Source organism: Monodon monoceros, unplaced genomic scaffold, assembly GCF_005190385.1.
Source record: "Monodon monoceros isolate NGI ecotype Baffin Bay Population unplaced genomic scaffold, NGI_Narwhal_1 Super_Scaffold_21, whole genome shotgun sequence".
Lineage (NCBI taxonomy): Eukaryota > Metazoa > Chordata > Mammalia > Artiodactyla > Monodontidae > Monodon > Monodon monoceros.
In genome coordinates this window covers 3,178,844-3,205,335 of record NW_021703778.1, presented here as the reverse complement: position 1 = coordinate 3,205,335, position 26,492 = coordinate 3,178,844, and the positions used below count along the sequence as shown (strand labels likewise).

General features: G+C 41.7%; 1 protein-coding gene across 6 annotated transcripts in view; it reads right to left on the bottom strand.

Annotated features, from left to right (window-relative positions):
- ZEB1 (zinc finger E-box binding homeobox 1) overlaps positions 1-26,492 on the bottom strand; it is a 190,146-nt gene that overhangs the window by 765 nt on the left and 162,889 nt on the right. For all 6 annotated transcript variants that reach the window (XM_029238873.1, XM_029238875.1, XM_029238877.1 and 3 more), the window contains 4 exons: positions 17,549-17,751; positions 14,317-14,422; positions 2,098-3,905; positions 93-273 (listed from right to left, as the gene is read on the bottom strand). In XM_029238873.1, the coding sequence (XP_029094706.1) occupies positions 93-273; positions 2,098-3,905; positions 14,317-14,422; positions 17,549-17,751 (2,298 nt within the window). The remainder of the gene's footprint in view (positions 1-92; positions 274-2,097; positions 3,906-14,316; positions 14,423-17,548; positions 17,752-26,492) is intronic.

Here is a 26,492-nt window from a genome sequence, read left to right as displayed (position 1 = left end):
TGGCACGAAGCCGACGGGCTTCGGGGCACTTCAGGCTGGAAATGGTTATAAATTTGTTTTTCCAAAACTGCCAGGTTCACGAGCGTACATACCTGTGTGTTCGTATTTATGTCTCAACAACGAGCTACTCTTCTGGAATATCTTATCACACAAATCACAAGCATACATCCCATTTTCTGTCTTTCGCATTTTCTTTTTGGGTGGCGTGGAATCAGAGTCATTCTGATCCTCTACATTTGATACTCCTTCTGAGCTAGTGTCTTGCCTTTCATCCTAGAGGAGACAAAGAAGTAGGAAAATTTCCTTTAAAATTACAAGATAAACAAGAGACATGAATAAAAGCACAGATTAAAGAACTACTGTGATTTACACTTTCCACAACTTGACCAAAGCAGGCTCCAAGGGGAGGGCCAGGTGACAGGTGGGGCTGACACAGACAAAAGGGAGGGGCGCTACAGCCACAACCGCAGCAAACCCAGGGCCAGCTGGCGCCGAGAAGAAAGGACACCAAAAATAAGTAATACAAAACGCAGTACTAACACAGTCCACCTAGTTCCATATGAATCGTTAATGTATGAGAAATTGGCAGAAAGTTTTAACTTACGAGTTTGCTAAACAATCACAGATTTGTGACTGCATCACTTACCTTCACTTTTTCATTCTGGGTTTCACTAAGCAAAAATTAAGATTCTGTTTTTTAAAAAAAAGTGGTCTTCAAACTGTATCTTCCAGAACCTTAGAGTTTTGTGAACTAAACTCCACTGTCTCCCTATCACTTTTCTAAGGAGCAAGATGGAAACAATGTAGGAGGGTCTACATTTCTAAACAAGAACACTTGCTAAACAACGAATCTTCAGAGTTTCGGGTTAGGGATAGGGTTGGGGAGGAAACTTGGGCCTCCTGCCGGTAGAATAATTCTTCAGGGAGCCTGTAGTGGGATTGGGCCCCTAAGATCCTGTGTCTTTTCTGAAGTCTTCCATTCTAAACTCACAAATTTTCTACAAGTTCAAAGGTTTTCCACGTTTCTCACGGCTTTGCGAGGCGGGAGAAGTGCCGACATTTTTCTGGCATTTGCGAGCTGCTAATGGTGCTAAAGGGACTCGATTTTCAACGTTATTTGATCTAGTTGGATGATTAACTGAAATGTTTGTGGCTCCCTGTTTATTATTCAAAGGCATGAAGAGTGTTTTATATACCCAAAATTTAGACTTAGTGAGAAATTTAGCCGTGTGAAAACTTTTTCAAGAGTTACCACAATTACGGGAAGCCCATTGGTAGCAATAGTTAAAGACCAAAAGCAGCAAAACACACTTGAACAGGATACTGTAATTATTTTAGCTGCACCTACTTAGAGCAAATATTTGGAAAAAAAGATTGAATCAAATGAATACTAGAGATAAATTTAATCAGAAATTGATGTAAAAAAATGGAGAGACATCAAGGTCAGTGACAGAGAAAAAGCCCGGACAGTGAGACACACAGCAATCACACACATTGGTTCTATCAAAACCGTCATGGATTTGGGGGGAGTTAAAGAGGAAACTGCAAACATAGATTCACAAGAATATTCCCTCATGTATCATTATGATTGAACACTATGTAGTTTACAGCTTATAAAGTCATTAGTAAATTCACTAGATGAATTCTTTATATACTTAATTTTTGTTTGTTTACAGTTTTTTTTTATAAACAGAGGTGTTAACACATAAAAAGTGATAGCTAAGTTTGCCTGGTGTGAAATGTCTGTGAACAAGTTCTCATTTACGAATGATCATAATCGACACAGAACGTTAACGAATTTTGGGATCTGACTAGAAAACAGAAGTCTGATTAGTAAGCATTCCAGGTTTACTTTCCTCTTCTGTCTCTAGTTTCAAACAGTCAATATTTAGCTGAGACTCATCGACCCTTTTCTCAGCAGAATAACAAAACTGCCGTTGAAAAGTACTAAGGCACACATTCATCTATTTCCTTTCAGAAATGACAGCTTAACAAGCTGCTTGGCTCTCTTGGGACTGATTTTTATTAGAAAAATTCACTAAAAAAAGTCAAACGAGCAATTGACCAGTAGAGGCCGAGGGTGCGGGCATTCTTTACCTGATTTCCGTTGGGCTGGGCCGCCCTCAGGGCTGCTTCCTGGGCCGCCGGGCTGACTGCAGTCGAGTACGTGTAGGCGACCTGGGGGATCAGCAGGGTCTGCTTGTTGGCCGCCAGCGCTCGCAAGCAAGGAACGCTGTTCTGGTCGGCGATGGCCACGATCGTGGGTAACTGGGCAGTGACTGTAGGTATAGCAATATTTATGGGGTTGGCACTTGGTGGGATTACATTTACAACTGGTTCTGAGTCTGTGACACAACTGTCCTTTTGTGGCTCCTTTTTTGCACAAGACAAGTTCAAGGGTTCTTCCTGGACAGAATAAACACTGTTCTGGTAAACACTAGTGATAGTTGACCTTTCCAATAACTCTCCCTGTTGCTTTGGTAGTGAAAGATCAAGAGGTTCGACTTGTGGCTCTTCCTGTGCCCCTTCTGCCGGGTACGAGTAACCCTGTGCGTTTCCGGAGGAGGAGAGGTTGAGGGGGGATGGGGATGATGCGCTGCTTCTGGAACCATTGACCGCGGACCCCACTGGTAGGACGGGGGAGCTAGTTATCTTCAGAGGACTCTGGAGATTCCTTGTGCCGTCCTGGGATTCATCTGCGTTTGTGGGCTGAGGCTGATCATCGTTCTTAGCTGGGATGTTGGCTTTGCCTGGCTCGGGAGAAGATGCTTCAGAAGACTGCACTGAAGTCTGTCCCGTCTGCATCTTTTCAAACCACTTTTTCACTACATCCGGCGGTAGGTTCACTGAGTCAGCAATTTTTGAGAGCTCTTCTGCACTTGGCTGTGCATTCAAAGCATAATATGCTTTCAGAAGAGACAGGAGGTTCTTTAAAGGTGGCTGGCTGGGAGACAGACTGCCGTCTCCGGACCCCGAGGGAGCAGAGGCCTCGGGCTTGGCACCTTCTGGGGTGGGGGGCAGACGGGGCTGGGCGGGCTGCTTCAGGTCATAGTGCTTTAGCTCCGGAAGTGCGCTGATGTCCCCTGGACAGTCGTCACACAGGAGGCAAGTGCTGTCATTCCCTCCTTCAAAGCTTTTGTCCTTCTCAGATTTAACGGTAAGATCTTCTGGTAACTTTTCACTTTTGCAACTGTTGGTGGGGACTGGATTTTCTTTTTTTAAATTCTGAGGAACAACTTGAAGTTGGCTAGGTTGTTCAAGACTGTAGTTAATGATGATTTTGGTTGTTCCATCTTGATCAACCAGAGGAAGACTGATGGCTGAAATAACAGAATGGCCACCTTGCTGGATGGATGAAGCGCTGATTGTTTCTTGTTCTTTGGATGCAAGATTGGCTTGATTATTCTCCAAAACTTGCCTGATTACATTACCATCTACTGCCACTTTAAGTACATTCTGAATATCACTTAAATTGATACTGATGGGGGACACCAACCCCACCGTTGGCAGAACAACGGCTTGCACCACACCCTGAGGAGTACTGGTTGCCTGTAAGGGGCCACCACCACTGAAAACCCCATTCTGTAAAGGGGTTGAACAGTTGATTCCTGAAGCAACCACTATGGGCTTGAACTCATAGTCCACAGGCTCAGTTTTGATTTGGTTTACGGAAAGTTGTTCTTGGAAGGGCTTATTCTCTATCTTCTGCCGTACCTGTGGTCGCGTGGGACTGCCTGGTGATGCCGAGAGAGATGGTGAGGGACACTGCGAGGTCTTGAGCCCTGTTCGTGGTCGCCCGTTCACAGGCATCAGGCTGATACATTTCTTACTGCTTATGTGTGAGCTATAGGAACCGGAATGGGAAAAACGTTTCTTGCAGTTTGGGCATTCATATGGCTTCTCTCCTAAACAACAACAAAAAATTACATTCATAAATTTTTACGTATCCACGTTTTCCCTAAAACAAGCAGTATCAATTTAAAAAGAGGTTACCATGTATGTTTGTAATATAATTTTATTTAGAATCATCACTTTACGTTCAAAACCTACGTAAATGTCATAAACACCAGTAAAACGTGAGTCTGAACTACGTGCTAACCAATAAAAGAGTCTTCTCAGCATATGTGTCCAACATTTCTGCAAACTTTTAAACGTTCAAATCATTCTCAAATACCAAAAAATTATATCCTACTCTTTCAAGTAATGTTTTTCTTATCCTGTTTCACCAATTTATGTAATTTTCTATATTTTATTCTACTTAACCATCTGTAGGAGAAATTAATATTAGACGAAAGAAAAGTAAATCTCCCGTAAGGCTTAACATGTATGAACATCTCGCCTTAACTGTATGAGTCATGAATATCTATCCTTCCCATATCCACAGGTTTCCACAGGTTTCCTTGAAAATATCTTTTTCAATGGGAAGAAAACTTTAAATACAAGGTATTGTTATAAGCCTTGGCTTATTAAACTGGGATGTATGTACTTCTGGATATATCAGGCAATGTTTTACTGGGTATGAAAAGCATCTTACAGTTTCAATTTTAGCGATAGTGGTTATGGTAATTTAAAACATGTAAATATTAAGACACAGGTTAGACTATGTTGCACAAATGCAATGTTTCTGTGAAACGTTAGGAAAAAAAACAAAGAAGGTTCCTGCTTACAGAGGCCTCCTTTAAGTTGCTTCCTTAGACCTTCCAGGGTACAAGGCCAGTAGGGGTACTCTGACAGAAAATTTTGAGAAGCACTGAGCTACATGAAATATTTACATACAACCTATTTTTTTTCCTTTTGCTTTAACTTATAGTTCATCGTTTATAATTTAAAGGTTACTGATGCCCATTTTCGGAGAGGTAGCAAACTCCAGGTGTTATGGGCCGTTTACCTGCACCTGTTACAGTGCGGCTCAGCAGCTCACGGAGATGCTCTTTAAAAACCTTCTTTAGATGAATGAATGGCTAATTATGAAAATTATGAAATGTGACGATGCTGATTATCTACTCAGTAGCAAAATTAAAGCTCTTTATCTCCCCCCTTTTTTTTTTGATGTTTATAGCCACTTTATTTTTTTTTAATTGATGTATAGTTGATTTGCAATGTTGTGTTAGTTTCTGGTATATTCAGCTTTATTCTTTTCTTGAATTTTTGAAATTTATTTTTTATACAGCAGGTTCTTATTAGGTATCTATTTTATACATACTAGTGTATACATGTCAATCCCAATCTCCCAGTTCATCCCAGCCCCCCAACACATTCCCCCTTTCTTTTTAATAATTAAAAGGAAAGCAGCAAGAAAGTCAACATAAGCTCTGGTAGTAATGTAACTTCAATGTTGTAAACTTTAAAACAAGTGCATTATATTTTCATAGAAATTTATATCTAAGAAATCAGAACTGGAAGGAATCTAATAAGCCCTCTATATAGCCTCCTTCTCAATGAAGAGTTCATTTTATATCATCCTTGACACTGGCTCATCTCTGCTTAACCTCCTTTATTAAAAGGAGTCTACTGCTGCTGGACAGCTCTGTGGAAGACAGTCTAGTCTGGCTCTGCTGAGGACCGTGGATCTGGGTTCAGATTCTGGCTCTGTCACAGGCTATTTTCTTAACCTTTTTAAGCCTCAGTGTTTTGGTGCATAAATAAATGTAGATACATCCTCACTGGACTGGTGTAGCAGTTATATGAGATTATATAGCAAAACTCAGTGTGCTCTCAAGAAGTGTTAGTGATTCCTTCCAAAGGCAGTGAGACAGAGGCGCAGGACTAAGCCAAGGTCCGCTTGTTGGAACGCCTACTTCCCTGCACTAGTTTGCTTCTGATGCCACAGAACTGGGTTAACTTTTCTTCCACGAGCCAGACTTCCAAACTGATGAAGAGCTGTCACGTGTATTCTTCAATTTCCCTTGTGTAGGTTGAACATATCCGGGTCTTTCACGCGTTCCTCGTGGGACATGGTTTTTAGAACCCTTACTCGCTTGTTAACTCACCTCTGGAAATTCTCCGGTTTAATCAATATCTTTGCAGTGGGATGCCTGAAATGTGATTCATTACTCAAAATGCATCAGATAAAAATTTCCAGTGGGGGTAAAACAAGGGATACGTCCTAGTATCTCTCTTATTTTAACATTCTTAATTATTCGGTGGCATTTTTAGGTGAGCTACGCTTGTTCTCCTGCTCTCTAGGAAAATAAGCATATGTAATACAGGTTACTTCTGTCTTTACAAACTGGGAGGTAGAAGAGCACGGTGGGTACGGCAGTGGCTTTGGAGACAGGATGCCTGTGTCAGAGCCCCAGCTCTGCCATGTCCCAGCTGAGTGACTGTGGACAAAGCTAAGCTTGCTGAACCTCCATTTTCTCATCAGTAAAAAAAAAAAAAAAAAAAAAAAGAGGAAATGGTAGCATCCACCTCACAGGGTTATTGTGAGAACTATATGACTTAATGCATGCAAATAACTAGAGTGTGGCTGTACAGAGTTAAGTGTTCAGTAAGTGCTAGTTATCATTATGCTTACTGGGAATCACCCTGATACTTTACCACTCCTGCAAAGAAAGTCTGCAGGACAATTATTCTAGAGCCAAAGTCACTACGTTTGTTAGAAAATCTCTTGTTTCTAACTCTAACTTCATAGCTTACGGATGATAGCTGAAGCACATCAGCTCGCTTACCAGTCGACCTGGGTCGGTGTTTGTAACCACTCAGCCCTGGAGGTCATATCAGGAGGGTGTGCTGCTCAAAGTTACATGTACTGCGAACACTGACTTCTTTTTAATGGCTGGGTGGGTGTTTGGTTGCACCTGATGTAAAGGTTTTCCAGGCTAAAATGACTGTAAGGCCGTGGAACGAACCCAGGTTACTTGCTGGGAGGATCCCAGCCCAGGTGCAGGGGCTCCTTTGCACCTCCGTGTGTGCAGGTGTGGTGGCCTTCTCACAGCTCAGTGCCCACCCACGTGTGAAGTTCACATGACGCGTGACACACGTCTCTGCATAGGGTTCATTTCATGGGTATCAGAAGAGACCAACTATCCGGGCAATTTTAGGGCATATAATCGAGGACCCTGACCCTCAAGGTCTTACGAAAACTCAGCTGAGAAAAAAAATTACAGAGGATTCCTGAAGGATATGCAGTTCATTCATTACTAGATACTCTAAACAGTGCTTTCAAAACCATCTGTGGGGAAGGGTCATTTGTTTTTTCATTAAAAAAACTTTCCAATCTCCTATGGACCAATATTGTATAAAATACAATGAAATTGTCACAGCACTGTCTTGGTATACTAGTTTCTCAATGTATCTGGGATGACACTGAGTAGCCCTGCTTGAACTCTCCCCTTGGAATAAACCATCCAGGAGCCGTAGACTGGGACGGCATCCATCAGCCACCCTGGGACATGCTTTTTCTGAATTGCACTTTGGTGAAATATCATTGGTCTCTATTGAAGAATCTTATTTTAGAGAGAAAACACTATCAAATTCTCTGTTGTATTATTTTAAAAATGTTTCTCAGGATGATATAAATATTTTGTTCTTTATTTTTTAACTTAATTTTTAACATCCTTATTGGAGTATAATTGCTTTGCAATGGTGTGTTAGTTTCTGCTTTATAACAAAGTGAATCAGCTATATGCATACGTATATCCTCATATCCCCTCCCTCTTGCATCTCCCTCCCACCCTCCCTATCCCACCCCTCTAGGTGGTCACAGAGCACCGATATGATCTCCCTGTGCTATGTGGCTGCTTCCCACTAGCTGTCAGTTTTACATTTGGTAGTGTATGTATGTCCATGCCACTCTCTCACTTCGTCCCAGCTTACCCTTCCCCCTCCCCGTGTCCTCAAAACCTTTTTTTTTTTTTTTTTTTTTAGATTCCATGTATATGTGTTAGCATAGGGTATTTTTCTCTTTCTGACTTACTTCACTCTGTATGACAGACTCTGAGTCCATCCACCTCACTACAAATAACTCAATTTCGTTTCTTTTTATGGCTGAGTAATATTCCATTGTATATATGAGCCACATCTTCTTCATCCATTCATCTGTTGATGGATGCTTAGGTTGCTTCCGTGTCCTGGCTATTGTAGATAGAGCTGCAATGAACGTTGTGGTACATGACTCTTTTTGAATTATGGTTTCCTCAGGGTATATGCCCAGTAGTGGGATTGCTGGGTTGTATGGTAGTTCTATTTTTTAGTTTTGTAAGGAACCTCCGTACTGTTCTCCACAGTGGCTGTATCAATTCACATTCCCACCAACAGTGCAAGAGGGTTCCGTTTTCTCCACACCCTCTCCAGCATTTATTGTTTGTAGATTTTTTGATGATGGCCATTCTGACCGGTGTGAGGTGATACCTCACTGTAGTTTTGATTTGCATTTCTCTAATGATTAGTGATGTTGAGCATCCTTCCATGTGTTTGTTGGCCGTCTGTGTATCTTCTTTGGAGAAATGTCTATTTTAGGTCTTCTGCCCATTTTTGGATTGGGTTGTTTGTTTTTCTGATATTGAGCTGCATGAGCTGCTGGTGTAGTTTGGAGATTAATCCTTTGTCAGTTGCTTCATTTGCAAATATTTTCTCCCATTCTGAGGGCTGTCTTTTGGTCTTGTTTATGGTTTCCTTTGCTGTACAAATGCTTTGAAGTTTCATTAGGTCCCATTTGTTTGTTTTTGTTTTTATTTCCATTTCTCTAGGAGGTGGGTCGAAAAGGATCTTGCTGTGATTTATGTCATAGAGTGTTCTGCCTGTGTTTTCCTCTAAGAGTTTGATAGTTTCTGGCCTTACATTTAGGTCTTTAATCCATTTTGAGTTTATTTTTGTGTATGGTGTTAGGAAGTTTTCTAATTTCATTCTTTTACACGTAGCTGTCCAGGTTTACCAGCACCACTTATTGAATGAGGCTGTCCTTTCTCCACTATATATTCTTGCCTCCTTTATCAAAGATAAGGTGACCATATGTGCGTGGGTTTTTCTCTGGGCTTTCTATCCTGTTCCATTGATCTATCTTTCTGTTTTTGTGCCAGTACCATACTGTCTTGATCACTGTAGCTTTGTAGTATAGTCTGAAGTCCGGGAGCCTGATTCCTCCAGCTCTGTTTATCGTTCTCAAGATTGCTTTGACTATTTGGGGTCTTCTGTGTTTCCATACAAGTTGTGCAATTTTTTTGTTCTAGTTCTGTGAAAAATGCCATTGGTAGTTTGACAGGGATTGCATTGAACCTGTAGATTGCTCTGGGTAGTATAGTCATTTTCACAGTGTTGATTCTTCCAATCCAAGAACACAGTATATCTCTCCATCTGTTTGTATCATCTTTAATTTCTTTCATCAGTGTCTTATAGTTTTCTGCATACAGGTCTTTTGTCTCCTTAGGTAGGTTTATTCCTAGGTATTTTATTCTTTTTGTTGCAATGGTAAATGGGAGTGTTTCCTTAATTTCTGTTTCAGAATTTTCATTGTTAGTGTGTATACAGGAATGCAAGAGATTTCTGTGCATTAATTTTGTATCCTGCTACTCTACCAAATTCATTGATTAGCTCTAGTAGTCTTCCGGTAGCATCTTTAGGATTCTTTAGTACAGTATCATGTCATCAGCAAACAAACAGTGACAGTTTTACTTCTTCTTTTCCGATTTGGATTCCTGTTCTTTTTCTTCTCTGACTGCTGTGGCTAAAACTTCCAAAACTGTGTTGAATAAGAGTGGTGAGAGTGGGTAACCTTGTCTTGTTCCTGATCTTAGTGGAAATGCTTTCAGTTTTTCACCATTGAGAATGATGCTGGCTGTGGGTTTGTCATATATGGCCTTTATTATGCTGAGGTAAGTTCCCTTTATGCCTGCTTTCTGGAGGGTTTTTATCATAAATGGGTGTTGAATTTTGTCAGAATCCTTGCATTCATGGGATAAATCCCACTTGATCATGGTGTATGATCCTTTTAATGTGCTGTTGGATTCTGTTTGCTAGTATTTCTTTTTTTTTTTTTTTTTGTGGTACGCGGGCCTCTCCCTGTTGTGGCCTCTCCCGTTGCGGAGCACAAGCTCCAGACGCGCAGGCTCAGCGGCCATGGCTCACGGGCCCAGCCGCTCCGTGGCACATGGGATCTTCCTGGACCAGGGCATGAACCCGTGTCCCCTGCATTGGCAGGTTTACTCTCAACCACTGTGCCACCAGGGAAGCCCTAGCCTTTATTTTAAAGTCTATTTTGTCTGATAGGAGAATTGCTACTCCAGCGTTCTTTTATTTCCATTTGCATGGAATATCTTTTCCCATCCCCTCACTTTCAGTCTGTATGTGTCCCTAGGTCTGAAGTGCACCTCTTGTAGACAGCATATGTTTCTGTATCCATTCAGCCAGTCTGTGTTTTGGTTGGAGCATTTAATACATTTACATTTAAGGTAATTAATGGATATGTTATGTTCCAATTACCATTTTCTTAATTGTTTTGGGTTTGTTATTGTAGGTCTTTTCTTTCTCTGTGTTTCCTGCCCAGAGAAGTTCCTTCAGCATTTGTTGTAAAGCTGGTTTGGTGGTGCTGAATTCCGTTAGCTTTTGCTTGTCTGTAAAGGTTTTCATTTCTCCGTCCAATCCGAATGAGATCCTTCCTTGCTGGGTAGAGTAATCTGGTTTGTAGGTTCTTCCCTTTCATCACTGTAAATATGTCCTGCCACTCCCTTCTGGCTTGCAGAGTTTCTGCTCAAAGATCAGCTGTTAACCTTATGGGGATTCCCTTGTATGTTATTTGTTGCTTTTCCCTTGCTGCTTTTAATTCTTTGTATTTAATTTTTGATAGTTTGATTAATATGTGTCTTGGTATGTTTCTCTTTGGATTTATCCTGTATGGGACTCTCTGTCCTCTTGGAGTTGATTATTTCCTTTCCCATATTAGGGAAGTTTTCAACTATAATCCCTTCACATATTTTCTCAGTCCCTTACTTTTTCTCCTCTTCTTCTGGGAGCCCTGTAATTCGAATGTTGGTGTGTTTAATGTTGTCCCAGAGGTCTCTGAGACTGTCCTCAATTCATTTCATTCTTTTTTCTTTATTCTGCTCTGTGGTAGTTATTTCCACTATTTTATCTTCCAGGTCACTTATCCGTTCTTCTGCCTCAGTTATTCTGCCCTTCTAGAGGATTTTTAATTTCATTTATTGTGGTGTTCATCATTGTCTGTTTGCTCTTTAGTTCTTCTAGGTCCTTGTTAAATGTTTCTTGTATTTCCTCCATTGTATTTCCAAGATTTTGGATCATCTTTACTATCATCACTCTGAACTCTTTTTCAGGTAGACTGCCTATTTCCTCTTAATTTGTTCAGTCTTGTGGGTTTTTACCTTCTTCATCTGCTGCGTATTTCTCTGTCTTCTCATTGCCTAAGTTACTGCGTTTGCGGTCTCCTTTTCACAGGCTGCAGGTTCTGTTTTTGGTGTCTGCTCCAAGTGGCTAAGGTTGGTTCAGTGGGTTGTGTAGGCTTCCTGGTGGAGGAGACTGGTGCCTGTGTTCTGGTGGGTGAGGCTGGATCTTGTATTTCTGGTCGACAGGACCGTCCGTGTCCAGTGGTGTGTTTTGGGGTGTCTGTCACCTTATTATGATTTTAGGCAGCCTCTTTGCTAATGGGTGGGGTCGTGTTCCTGTCTTGCTAGTTGTTTGGCATGGCCTGTCCAGCACTGGATCTTGCTGGTCGCTGAGTTTAGCTGGGTCTTAGCATTGAGATGGAGATCTCTGGGAGAGCTCTCGCCAATTGATATTACATGGGGCCAGGAGGTCTCTAGTGGACCAGTGTCCTGAACTCGGCTCTCCCACCTCAGAGACTCAGGCCTGACACCCGGCTGGAGCACCAAGACCCTGTCAGCCACACGGCCAGGTATGTGGGGAGAGTCTTGCCTATTGGGAAGTCTGTGGTCTTCTGCCAGCGTTCTGTAGGAGTTGTTCCGTATGTAGATGTATATCTGATGCATTTGTGGGGAGGAAGGTGATCTCCTCATCTTACTCCTCCACCATCTTGAAGGTCCTCCCTGTTCTTTATTCTTAATGATGCTTCAAGGAACAACTTTCTCTATGGACTTAGTATCAGGAAGGGTTGTGCTTTTTCCAGCAACTGATTCTTTTTACTTACAGTCACTCTGGGTCTTGGTTACTAATTGTAGTCTTCTTACTTCCGAAACCTTAGGGTCTAATTTGTGGTCACTTCTAGCATGTGCAAAGGATTTTATATATTCCTTTTGTTCTCACGTTTACTTCGTGCCTGTCTTACTTTCTTAACTTTATTTTTCTTAGATGTTTTTAAAATTTTTGCTGTATTAAAGGTGTACAAGCCTCATAGTAAATAATTTTAAGAATAAGAGACATAAATACATAATGAATGGAGAGCAGAGCACAGTGGAAGTTTTGGTTCTATGATGCGGCCTAAATTTGCCTTATCTTTTAAAGCAGCAGCATACTGTTAGCTTATACAAAGCTCTTCACCATCGAAACTCCTAAAGTTTTTCTGTATGTACTACAGATACTAGCTCCCTACTTGATTGAGGTTGATTTTTGAATATCAATGTAGGATTCTGTGATTATTAACTTCTTGTTTCTAGACTTATATTTTAAATGTTTGGTGTGATCTGTGCATCCCAACTGTGTATCATCTATAGATCTGATAAGTCCTCTTATATGACTGCAACAGGACCATATGACGTTCATTTTGTATGTGAATCTTACTTTAGGAAGGGATGCTTCTGAACTCATTCTACAAGGCCAGCATCAGCCTGATACCAAAACCAAAACCAGACAAAGACACTTTATAAAAATTTACAAACAAACTCATAGAAAAAGAGATCAGATCTGTGATTACCAGAGGCGGGGGGTGGGTGGGGGGAACTGGATAAAGGTGGTCAAAAAAGGTACAAACTTCCAGTTATAAGAAGTTATAAGATAAATAAGTACTGGAATGCAATGTATAACATGATAAGTATAATTAACACTGCTGCATGTTATATATGAAAGTTGAGAGTAAATCCTAAGAGATATCATCACGAGGAAAATATTTTTTTCTATAATTTTGCGTCTGTATGAGACGGATGTTCACTAAACTTACTGTGATAATCATTTCATGATGTATGTAAGTCAGATCACACTGTACACCTTAAACTTATACAGTGCTATATGTCAATTATATCTCAATAAGGCCGGAAGAAAAAAGGACAGTGGTGTAAGAGGAAAAAAGGTCCATTTAATATATATATTAATATATGTTAATATTAATATATATGTATAAAATTGATGAAAACTGTTCAATGGCACAGGAGCTGAGAAGCTGAGAAACAGGATCCTGTTTCAGGCTCTAAAAGACAATCTTTACTTTCCAGACACATTATTAATGTGTAAAAATTTTTAAATGTATTTGTATGAATCTTGGTTTAAGTGGTAACTTTAACATTATTTAGCCCTCAACAACCAATTCAGCACAACTTCTATAAATGCAGTTCCAAAATAAAACACAGATATCACCAACCAGCCCTCATAAAGCCACCCAACTCTACTCTTTTTGCAGGATATTTGTAAAATCTTCACAAAATAAGCATGTGCAGACACATAATTTCCCACTCATTAGCTAACAGCTGTTTTTCATTAAAATTATTTAAGTCTTAAGTAATATATCAGAATTAATCAGGAGACGAACAGAGTTCATAATGCAAATGTGGGATACTTTCTAGGTTTTGATGGCTTTTGTGGAAACAAGTTTCTAAACAGACATAACATTTTTACCATATAGTAATGTTCATTTTGTACGTAAAGCTGCAGACAATGACTAGTGTAGAAGAGAAGGGTGAGATGAGGGCAGAGCACATTTCCCTCCTCTCAGTCCCCCTTCACGCCTCAGTCCGTGCCCTGCTGTGCTGCCCTCTCCCGCGGACTCCACAGCACCCGTGCCACCTCCTGCCTCGAGTTCCATTTCTACCTCTCTCATGTAAAGAGTGTCTTCATCTCCTCCTTCCCTTGTGCACGCGGTACCCCATACCCTTTATCATTCCCTTGTTAACTGTGCAGAGGAGGCAATGAAATAACATTCACCAGAAAGCTGAAGTGTTTTCAGGTTGTATGTCTGGTTAACGTATGCTATATTCTGATGAGGAAATGTGGAGTATGTCCTGTTGACTGGCTATACTTTAGTCAAAGATTAAGATTCCAGTAAAACACCATTTACAAGCAGAAGATTTCTCCAGATTTGTCTTTATCCTAAAAGAAAAGCAGCATTTCTAATCATGTGTGTAGATCGCATGTGATATTAATTTATTACCGTAATTGCTATGATATTCACCATAGACAAAGAAAACAAATATTTACCACTGTGGATTCTTAAGTGCTCTTTTAGATGGTGTTTGTATTTGAAAGCTTTTCCACATTCAGTGCACTTGAATTTACGATTACCCCCAGACTGCGTCACATGTCTCTGTAAGAAAGAATTGGTGTTTTATTTATAAAGCAAAAAGGCTTTAAAGAACATCCAGTCTACTAAAAGTAATGTTTTGGTGATTCTCAAATTTTAACAGTCACAAAAATCTAACACTTGGAATATTACCAAAAAGGAGGTTGATCATGGCAACAGAACTTTGACATAAAGGAAAATCTCCACTTCCTAAAGGATCAGAAGTATGAAGCAGCACAGCATTAGCACAAATACTACGCACTTTGCTAGGAACTAGAGGCCACGTCGCCTGCAGTCTGATTCACAGATAAAGGAACTGCAGTCGAGAACATCCAGTCATCTGTCTCTAGCACAATTACTACACAGAAGAAAAGGCTGGGCTTTTTTAGCACCTTAGCCTGTCTCTAGTAGGTTTGGTATTTCCAAAATGTACCTTAATCTGATGATTTAAAAAGTACTTCCATTTTTTTCAGCCCAATATGGGTTGTTGTACTAGCTTTCTGCCTGGCTTACCAAATCCCCACTTCTGTATACTTCGAATATATCCTGTACCCTCTATTACTCTTACAGAAGCACCGCTGGAATTGAATTATTCAACCAATTCTGCTCATAGATTTCTAGAGGATTCCTCTCCACCCCTGAACCCAGATTCTACTACTACAGACGCCAGGTTCATAGCCCCTGAGTTTCCAGGCTTCTTCACCAATCCCCTCTCAGGAGCCTATGTCCCAGTCGTCCAGTGAGCCCCAGTCTTCTGCACACGTACTGCTCTTCACCTCCTTGCTCTGATTTATACTATCCCTTACTTCTTGGCTGTCTTCCCCTGAATTCTGACAGTTAAGATTCTACCCATCTGTCAAAGGCTCAAGTTCTGCTTGCTGGGTGCTCTCCCTCACTGGAATCTCCCTTCTTCTGTCCTTCGTACAGGAAGGACAGAGAATGAGCACGTACCATGCTCTACTTCACCCAAACCCCTGGCTTTGAAACCGAATATACGGTGACAACTCCCAAATGTCTCTCGCTCGACGTCTCCCATCCCCTCAATGCCAGGCCCTCACAGCTGGCTGCCAGGCCCTCACAGCTGGCCGCTCCCTCGATGGTCCCCACTGGGAAGCAACAGGCTGCTGTCAACAGGCCTGTGGTGACGCCTGCATTTCTCTCCTGGAAGAGTCGGCCCTCCCCTCGTGTGTCTCTTACCTCTGTGCATAACTCCCTCATTGATCTGATCATCACTTAAGCCCTGAACTTCGGAGGAATCCCTGATCCCTCTCTTTCCATTAGACCCTTGTTCAATCCCTCAGCAAGCCATCCTGCACCCACGGTCCCTAACGGTGTTGTGTCTGCCACACCGACCACCTCTGGCCTAGATCACAGCCTCTAAGTGGCCTCCCTGCTTCCTTCTTGTCTCTCTCAGTCTACTTTCCACCCAAGAGCCCGTGCTGCCTTAGAATTATAAAGACAAAATGCAGTATCTTTCAGTGGCTTCCCTATCACACTTATTCTCAGAAAGGTCTCCCTACCCTGTAAAAAAAGAAAAACTTTCTATCCTCTTACTCTTGCCTTATTTTTTCATCATTCTACCTGCTTTTGTATCTTACATTTCTGTCACCTACTAATACACGCCTTCTACTGGCAGGGACTTTGCTCATCTTTTTCACTATTGTGCCTTTAACACCTACAACAGGCCTCATACAGAATCGAAACTCAGACACTTTTCAAAGGCCAGCAAGGCAGATGGTCTGCACTTTGGTCCTAACCTAAATTGTTCCCAATTCTGTTTCTCACATTATTACATTTATCACGGCTCCTTTCTGACGTTGGTCTGACTACATACTTCACATATAAAACCGACTACCTTTGCAAAACCCATCAGAGAAATCCTCACAGAAAGTGGCTTTCACCCTCATCAGAGATCTTACAATTTTATAGCAGCATCTCCTGCTTTCCCCACCAGTTCCATCTGTCCTCTGAAGGTCCCCTCCTTTGACAAGGGCCCTCAGGGTAGAGGATGTGGGGCAGCAGAGGCAGGACGGGGCTGCTCCCCAAACATCACCTGGCAGACCCTTTCCCCAGGGCTTGTCTATAGCATGGTCATGTGGGGACACCAGGGTGGCAAGAGCATGCATCTGTCTGTATTGTCCCTGACAAGACTCGTGTGGGGCAGATACGAACAGATGGGCTTTGTCTTCCGTGTGTCAGTTTTCTCCTCTCCTGGCGCTCGGTCCACCCCAAGTGCCCTGCGTGGACTGAACCACTGACCCACCTAAGGAGAAGCTTGGTTCTTGCTCCCTGCCTGCCACCCTCCCACACCCCTTATCTTAGTTCGTGAGTGTTGTCCCCAGAGTCCTGAGAAGACAGGCTGACCCTTCTCATCATTGTGTTGCAGTTTTCTGGTTTGGGGTAACTTGTCCTCTAGGGGATCTGTGACTTAGGCGCACACAGAGCAGACTCTCATGCACTCAGGTAGACAGATGTTCACATCCTTGGATATAAGAAACTGGACATAGCCTCAACATACCCTGTGCAGCTGAATATTTACTTGACTTTTAAACCTAGAATTAAGTAGCTAAATTTCATTACTTGCAGTTGATAGTTATCAGGATCTTATAAAAGGACAACCGGCAAAAGCTTCTTTAACGTTAACCTGTACTTAAATACAGAGCCAACAATTTAAATGTAACTTACACTTACAGGATAGTCTTGGTTTATGCTTCTAGAAATTGAGGCAAAGTGAAACAAGTAGAATAAACCATATGAAAATTGAATCTTCAGATTAAAAATGGTTCAGAGTCTAAACTTTAGATTTTTAGAGGCATGCAGTTATTTTTGCTACACTGAACATTCCAGTAGTATGCATTCTGAGATTCTAAATGTAAGGAAATATTTGTTACGGTATAAGCAAAACAATTAAATTGAGATGAAAGGGACCTACCTGAAAAAGAAAAAAACTTAGTTGCCTCTAAAGTAGTGTTCATATGTGCTTTTAAAATCAGAAATGACCAGATAATCCAAGTGAATAATCACTTTCCTTTTCATAAGGCTGTAGACCAGACACATCCCCTAAATTTTTCAGTATATTAAAACCCTCGCCTTCTGTGGAGGGGTGAGTTCTCAGTGTGGAAATTTCGTGAATGCAGTCTTTCCACTTACTTGATCTCTTCCTGATTTATGGGAGGTCATGTGACGTTCGAGCTGGGTTCTGTACGCAAAGGTGTAACTGCACAGGGAGCAACTGAAGTTGTCTTCATTCTTTTCATGGCGATATTTAATGTGTTCTTTCAGAGAGGTAAAGCGTTTATATCCTCTGTCACAATATGGGCAGGTAAGTAACTGGGAAAATGCATCTGGTGTTCCTGTAAAAGAAGGATGATATATTTTAACTTTAAAACGTTAAAAAAATATTGCCAGGACAGACCTTCAAGATGGCGGAACAGTAAGACGGGGACATCACCTTCCTCCCCACAGATACACTAGAAATACATCTACACGTGGAACAACTCCTACAGAACACCTACTGAACGCTGGCAGAAGACCTCAGACCTCCCAAAAGGCAAGAAACTCCCCACGTATCTGGGCAGGGCAAAAGAAAAAAGAAAAAACAGAGACAAAAGAATAGGGACGGGACCTGCACCAGTGGGAGGGAGCTGTGAAGGAGGAAAGGTGTCCACACACTAGGAAGTGGACAGAGACTGCGGGTGGCGGAGGTGGGAGCTTCGGAGCCGCGGAGGAGAGCGCAGCAACAGGGGTGCGGAGGGCAAAGCGGAGAGATTCTTGCACAGAGGATCGGTGCCGACCGGCACTCACCAGCCCGAGAGGCTCGTCTGCTCACCCGCGGGGCGGGCGGGCCTGGGAGCTGAGGCTCGGGCTTCGGTCGGAGCACAGGGAGAGGACTGGGGTTGGCGGCGTGAACACAGGCTGCAGGGGGCTACTGCGCCACCGCTGGCCGGGAGGGAGTCCGGGGAAAAGTCTGGAGCTGCCGAAGAGGCAAGAGACCATTGTTTCCTGGTGCGCGAGGAGAGGGGATTCAGAGCGCCGCTTAAAGGAGCTCCAGAGACGGGCGCGAGCCGCGGCTAACAGCGCGAACCCCAGAGACGGGCATGAGATGCTAAGGCCGCTGCTGCCGCCACCAAGAAGCCTGTGTGCGAGCACAGGTCACTATCCACACCTCCCTTCCCGGGAGCCTGTGCAGCCCACCACGGCCAGGGTCCCGGGATCCAGGGACAACTTCCCCAGGAGAACGCACAGCGCGCCTCAGGCTGGTGCAACGTCACGCCGGCCTCTGCCGCCGCAGGCCCGCCCCGCACTCCGTGCCCCTCCCTCCCCCCCGGCCTGAGTGAGCCAGAGCCCCCGAAGCAGCGGCTCCTTTAACCCCGTCCTGTCTGAGCGAAGAACAGACGCCCTCCAGCAATCCTACATGTAGAGGTGGGGCCAAATCCAAAGCTGAACTCCGGGAGCTGTGCGAACAAGGAAGAGAAAGGGAAATCTCTCCCAGCAGCCTCAGGAGCAGCGGATTAAAGCTCCACAATCAACTTGATGTACCTGCATCTGTGGAATACCTGAATAGACAAGAGTCATCCCAAATTGAGGAGGTGGACTTTGAGAGCAACTGTAGACTTGGGTCTGGTTTTATGTTTATCTTAGTTTAGTGTTTAGAGCTTGTTATCACTGGTAGGTTGTTTTTTTTTTTTTTTGCGGTACACGGGCCTCTCACGTTGTGGCCTCTCCTGTTGCGGAGCACAGGCTCCGGGCACGCAGGCTCAGCGGCCATGGCTCACAGGCCCAGACGCTCTGTGGCATGTGGGATCTTACTGGACCGGGGCACGAACCCGTGTCCCCTGCATCGGCAGGCGGACTCTCAACCACTGCGCCACCAGGGAAACCCACTGGTAGATTTTTTATTGATTTGGTTGCTCTCTTCCTTTTTTTCCTTTTAGATATATATATTTTTTCCTTTTTCTTTTTGTGAGTGTGTATGTGTATGCTTCTTTCTGTGATTTTTGTCTGTATAGCTTTGCTTTACCATTTGTCTGTCCTATGGTTCTGTTTGTCTAGTATAGTTTTGAGCACTTGTTATAATTGGGGGACTTGTTTTTTGGTTTGGTTGCTCTATTCTTTCTTTCCCCTTTTTTAAAATTACTTTTAATTTTTATTTTTAATAATTAAAAATTTTAATAACTTTCTTTTCTTTCTCTTTCTTTCTTTCTTCTTTTATCCCTTTTCTTCTGAGCTGTGTGGCTGACAGGGTCTCGGTGCTCCAGCTGGGTGTCAGACCTGTGCCTCTGGGGTGAGAGAGCTGAGTTCAGGACACTGGTCTACCAGAGACCTCCCGGCTCCACGTAATATCAGTCAGTGAAAGCTCTCCCAGAGATCTCCATCTCAGTGCTAAGACTCAGCTCCACTCAATGACCAGCAATCTCTAGTGCTTGACAGGCCATGCCAAACAACTAGCAAGACAGGAACACAACCCAACCCATTAGCAGAGAGGCTGCCTAAAATCATAATAAGGTGACAGACACCCCAAAACACACCACTGGACGTGGTCCTCCTGCCCAACAGAAAGACAAGATCCAGCCTCATCCACCAGAACACAGGCACCAGTCCCCTCCACCAGGAAGCCTACACAACCCCAGTGAATCAACCTTACCCACTGGGGGCAGACACCAAAAACAAAGGGAACTAGGAACATGCAGCCTGCAAGAAGGAGACCCCCCCCAAAACAGCAAGTTAAGCACAGTGAGAAGACAGAGAAACACACAGCAGATGAAGGAGCAAGGTAAAAACCCACCAGACCAAACAAATGAAGAGGAAATAGGCAGTCTACATGAAAAAGAATTCAGAGTAATGACAGTAAAGATGATCCAAAATCTTGGAAATAAAATGGAGGAAATACAAGAAACGTTTAACAAGGACCTAGAAGAACTAAAGAGCAAACAGACAATGAAGAACAGATAAGTGACCTGGAAGATAAAATAGTGGAAATAACTAATGCAGAGCAGAATAAAGAAAAAAGAATGAAAAGAATTGAGGACAGTCTCAGAGACCTCTGGGACAACATTAAACACACCAACATTCGAATTATAGGGGTCCCAGAAGAAGAAGAAGAGAAAAAGAAAGGGATGTCCAAGAAAATACTTGAAGACATTATAGCTGAAAACTTCCCTAATGTAGGAAATAGTCAATCAAGTCCAGGAAGCGCAGAGTCCCATACAGAAACACGTCAAGACACACATTAATTAAACTAGAAAAAATTAAATACAAAGAAAATATATTAAAAGCAGCAAGGGAAAAACAACAAACAACATACAAGGGAATCCCCATAAGGTTAACAGCTGATCTTTCAGCAGAAACTCTGCAAGCCAGAAGGGAGTGGCAGGACATATTTACAGTGATGAAAGGGAAGAACCTACAACCAAGAGTACTCTACCCAGCAAGGGTCTCATTCAGATTCGATAGAGAAATTAAAACCTCTACAGACAAGCAAAAGCTAAGAGAATTCACCACCAAACTAGCTTTACAACAAATGCTAAAGGAACTTCTCTAGGCAGGAAACACAAAAGAAGGAAAAGACCTACAATAGCAAACCCAAAACAATTACGAAAATGGTAATAGGAACATACATATCTATAACTAGCTTCAATTTAAATGGATTAAATGCTCCAACCAAAAGACACAGACTGGCTGAATGGATACAAAAACAGGACTCATATATATGCAGTCTACAAGAGACCCACTTCAGACCTAGAGACACATACAGACTGAAAGTGAGGGGATGGAAAAAGATATCCCATGCAAATGGAAATCAAAAGAAAGCTGGAGTAGCAATTCTCCTATCAAATAGACACAAGAGACAAAGAAGAACACTACATAACGATCAAGGGATCAATCCAAAGAAGAACACTACATAACGATCAAGGGATCAATCCAAGAAGAAGATATAACAATCGTAAATATTTATGCACCCAACATAGTAGCATCTCAATACATAAGGCAAATGCTAACAACCATAAAGGGGAAATCAACAGTAAGGGACTTTAACACCCCACTTTCACCAATGGACGGATCATCCAAAATGAAAATAAATAAGGAAACACAAGCTTTAAATGATACATGAAACAAGATGGACTTAATTGATATTTATAGGACATTCCATCCAAAAACAACAGAATACACTTTCTTCTCAAGTGCTCATGGAACATTCTCCAGGATAGATCATCTCTTGGGTCACAAATCAAGCCTCGGTAAGTTTAAGAAAACTGAAATTATATCGAGTATCTTTTCTGACCACAATGCTATGAGATTAGATATCAGTTACAGGAAAAAAACCATGGAGGCTAAACAATACACTACTAAATAACTAAGAGATCACTAAAGAAATCAAAGAGGAAATCCAAAAATACCTAGAAACAATGACAGTGAAAACACAACGACCCAAACACAACGACCCAAAACCTATGGGATGCAGCAAAAAGCACTTCTAAGAGGGAAGTTTATAGCAATACAATCCTACCTCAAGAAACATCTCAAATAAACAACCTAACCTTACACCTAAAGCAATTAGAGAAAGAAAAACAAAAATATCCGAAAGTTAGCAGAAGGAAAGAACTCATAAACATCAGATCAGATATAAATGAAAAAGAGATGAAGGAAACAGTAGCAAAGATCAGTAAAATTAAAAGCTGGTTCTTTGAGAAGATAAGCAAAATTGATACACCATTAGCCAGACTCATCAAGAAAAAAAAGGGAGAAGACTCAAATAAACAGAATTAGAAATGAAAAAGGAGACAAGTGACACTGCTGAAATACAAAGGATCATGAGAGATTACTACAAGCAACTATATGCCAATAAAATGGACAACCTGGAAGAAACGGACAAATTCTTAGAAATGCGCAACCTGCCAAGACTGAATCAGGAAGAAATAGAAAATATAAACAGACCAATCACAAGCACTAAAATTGAGACTGTGATTAAAAATCTTCCAACAAACAAAAGCCCAGGACCAGATGGCTTTACAGGCGAATTCTATCAAACATTTAGAGAAGAGCTAACACCTATCCTTGTTAAACTCTTCCGAGGGAGGAACATCCCCAAAACTCATTCTACAAGGCCACCCTCACCCTGATACCAAAACCAGACAAAGATGTCACAAAGAAAGAAAACTACAGGCCAACACCACTGATGAACATAGGTGCAAAAATCCTCAACAAAATGCTAGCAAACAGAATCCAACAGCACATTAAAAGGATCATACACCGTGATCAGTTGGGGTTTTTCCTAGGAATGCAAGGATTCTTCAGTATACGCAAATCAGTCAATGTGATACATCCTATTACCAAACTGAAGGAGAAAAAGCTTTCGACAAAATTCAACACCCAACACCCATTTCCCTCCAGAAAGTAGGCATAGAGGGAACTTACCCTCAACATAATGAAGGCCATATATGACAAACCCAAAGCCAACATCATTCTCAATGGTGAAAAACTGAAACCATTTCCTCTAAGATCAGGAACAAGACAAGGTTGTCCACTCTCACCACTATAATTCAATATAGTTTTGTCAAGTTTTAGCCACAGCAATCAGAGAAGAAAAAGAAAAGGAATCCAAATTGGAAAAGAAGTAAAGCTGTCACTGTTTGTAGATGACATAATACTATACATAGAGAATCCTAATCCTAAAGATGCTCCCAGAAAACTACGAGAGCTAATCAATGAATTTGGTAAAGCAGCAGGATACAAAATTAATGCACAGAAGTCTCTTGCATTCCTCCCATTTACCATTGCAACGAAAAGAATAAAACACCTAGGAATAAACTTACCTAAGGAGACAAAAAACCTGTATGCAGAAAACTATAAGACACTGATGAAAGAAATTAAAGATGATACAAACAGATGGAGAGATATACCATGTTCTTGGAGAGATATACCATGTTCTTGGATTGGAAGAATCAACACTGTGAAAATGACTATACTACCCAAAGCAATCTACAGATTCAACGCCATCCCTATCAAACTACCAATGGCATTTTTCACAGAACTAGAACAAAAAATTTCATAATTTGTATGGAAACACAAAAGACCCCGAATAGCCAAAGCAGTCTTGAGAAAGGAAAATGGAGCTGGAGGAATCAGGCTCCTGGACTTCAGACTTATACTACAAAGCTACAGTAATCAAGACAGTATGGTACTGGCACAAAACCAGAAATATAGATCAATGGAAAGAAAGAGCAGAGATAAACCCATGCACATATGGTCCCCTTATTTTTCATAAAAGGAACCAAGAATACAATGGAGAAAAGACAGCCTCTTCAATAAAGTGGTGCTGGGAAAACTGGATAGCTACATGTGAAAGAATGAAATTAGAACACTTCCTAACACCATACACAAAAATAAACTCAAAATGGATTAAAGAATGTAAGGCCAGACACTATAAAACTCTTAGAGGAAAACATAGGCAGAACACTATATGACATAAATCACAGCAAGATCCTTTTTGACACACCTCCTGGAGAAGTGGAAATTAAAACAAAAATAAACAAATGGGACCTAATGAAACTTAAAACTTGCACAGCAAAGGAAACCATAAGATGAAAAGACAGCCCTCAGAACGGGAGAAAATATTTGTAAATGAAGCAATTGACGAAGGATTAATCTCCAACATTTACAAGCAGCTCAATTTCAAAAAAACAAACAGCCCAATCCAAAAATGGGCAGAAGACCTAAACAGACATTTCTCCAAAGAAGATACACAGATTGCCAACAAACACATGAAAGGATGCTCAACATCACTAATTACTAGAGAAATGCAAATCAAAACTACAATGAGGTATCACCTCACACCAGTCAGAACGGCCATCATCAAAAAATCTACCAATAATAAATGCTGGAGAGGGTGTGGAGAAAAGGGAACACTCCTGTACTGTTGGTGGGAATGTATATTGATACAGCCACTATGGAAAACATTATGGAGGTTCCTTAAAAAACTAAAAATAGAACTACCATATGAGCCAGCAATCCCACTACTGGGCATATACCCTGAGAAAACCATAATTCAAAGAGTCGTGTACTACCTACACTGTTCATTGCAGCACTGTTTACAATAACCAGGACATGGAAGCACTAATCTCAGTGTCCATCGACAGATGAATGGATGAAGAAGATGTGGCACATATACACAATGGAATACTACTCAGCCATAAAAAATGAAACTGAGTTATTTGTAGTGAGGTGGATGGACCTAGAGTCTGTCAAACAGAGTGAAGTGAGTCAGAAAGAGAAAAACAAGTACAAGTACAGGAATAAAGATGCAGACATAGAGAAGGGACTTGAGGACACAGGGAGGGGGAAGGGTAAGCTGGGTGGGACAACATGAGAGAGTGGCATCAACATATATACACTACCAAATGTAAGGTAGATAGCTAGTGGGAAGCAGCTGCATAGCACAGGGAGACCAGCTCGGTGCTTTGTGTCCACCTCGAGGGGTGGGATAGGGAGGGTGGGAGGGAGACGCAAGAGGGAGGAGATATGGGAACATATGTATATGTATAGCTGATTCACTTTGTTATACAGCAGAAACTAACACACCACTGTAAAGCAATTATACTCCAATAAAGATGTTATAAAAAATTACCAAAGCTACCACCAAGGCCCTCTGTTATGTACCAGACATTATGCTTTGTATTTGATCCTCAAAACAACACACTGATCTCCCCCTCTATTTTATAAAGAGACAACGTGAGGCCCAGAAAAGGCTAAATAACTTCCAAATCACACAGCCAGTAAATGATGAAGTCAGAAGTCAAACGCGTGCTGTGTGACTTTTTCACTAAAACATATTTCTTCTCTTCGTTTTCACGGTTAATTAGAGAAAAACGACACTCTAGTTATAGTCCTTGGAGAGTAAGCAGCACACGGACTATGTTTCTAAGACTTCCTTGCAGGTAGGTGTGGCCCTGTGCCCGAGTTCAGACCAGAAGAGTGGGTACTGAGAGGAGCAGTGGGGGCCAGACCAGGCCTGGCCCATTGAGACGCCCCCTGCACGGCTCTTCGTGTTCTTTTTCCTCCTGAAACACACCAGCACATTTTCTGTATAGTTTTAGCTGGATGACTATTACGATAGCTTTCAGAAAATAAGGGCATTATGGATGAACTGTAGTTTGCGGAGTGAACTAGATATTTCTTATATATGGAACCATCTAAGCCTGCCAATCCTAAAAATGTAATACTTCTTTGGCCAATTAATATTTAACTAAGAGTAGATTTCCATATTTGATGTATTTCTTCAAAGAAATAAGTTCCTAAGTGACAGCTTATTGTAAATATCATCTTACCTTCATTTTGGATTTCTTACAGAAAAAGACCACCAAAGAAAATTTCGGAACATTCTTCAAATGCTTCATAAACATGTGGCCCCATTATTGAAATTCAAGTCTATGTAAATTAAATGTCTTGCTTAAGGGCAGGCCTGCAAATAATAGGCTGAGCACCTGACACTACACAGCTAAATACACTGAAACATGTATCAAATATACAAATAAAATCAAACAACCAAGACCCCCATGGTTTATGCTGTTTCTTTGTTTGTTTGTTTGTTAGCAGTTCGCACGTCACCTGGAACTAGAGTTTTTTTCTCTTAGTGATGACTCTGGCATGACCCCCCCTTCTTTGGGGACTAGAGTAGCCACGTGAGGACATTTTGGGGGGGGAAATCAAGTTATATTTTGTCTAGTATCCATTTCCTATTTGTACAGACAAGTGGGAAATCAACATTCGGGACACTCTCCTTGCCGGACTGTCTGTCTATCCTGCTGGTCTCAGCGGCTAACGTCAGAGTCAGGTGTTTGGTCGTCAGTACCACAGTCACAGTGTGATTCCATGATTCAAGCTCCTTGTACTCCTGGGTCATAAGCGGTCTGCTTGCATTACATTCTATTTTCTTCTTTACCTTCATTAATCCTTCCAACCAGTAAACAAAATATCCATAAAATGACAAGTTTCTCATATTCAAATAGCAAGTTCTTTTCATAAATCAGTATCTATTGAATGTTCTCACACGTATGAGATATGAATTTATTCTTTTAGGCCAATTGCATAAAACAAT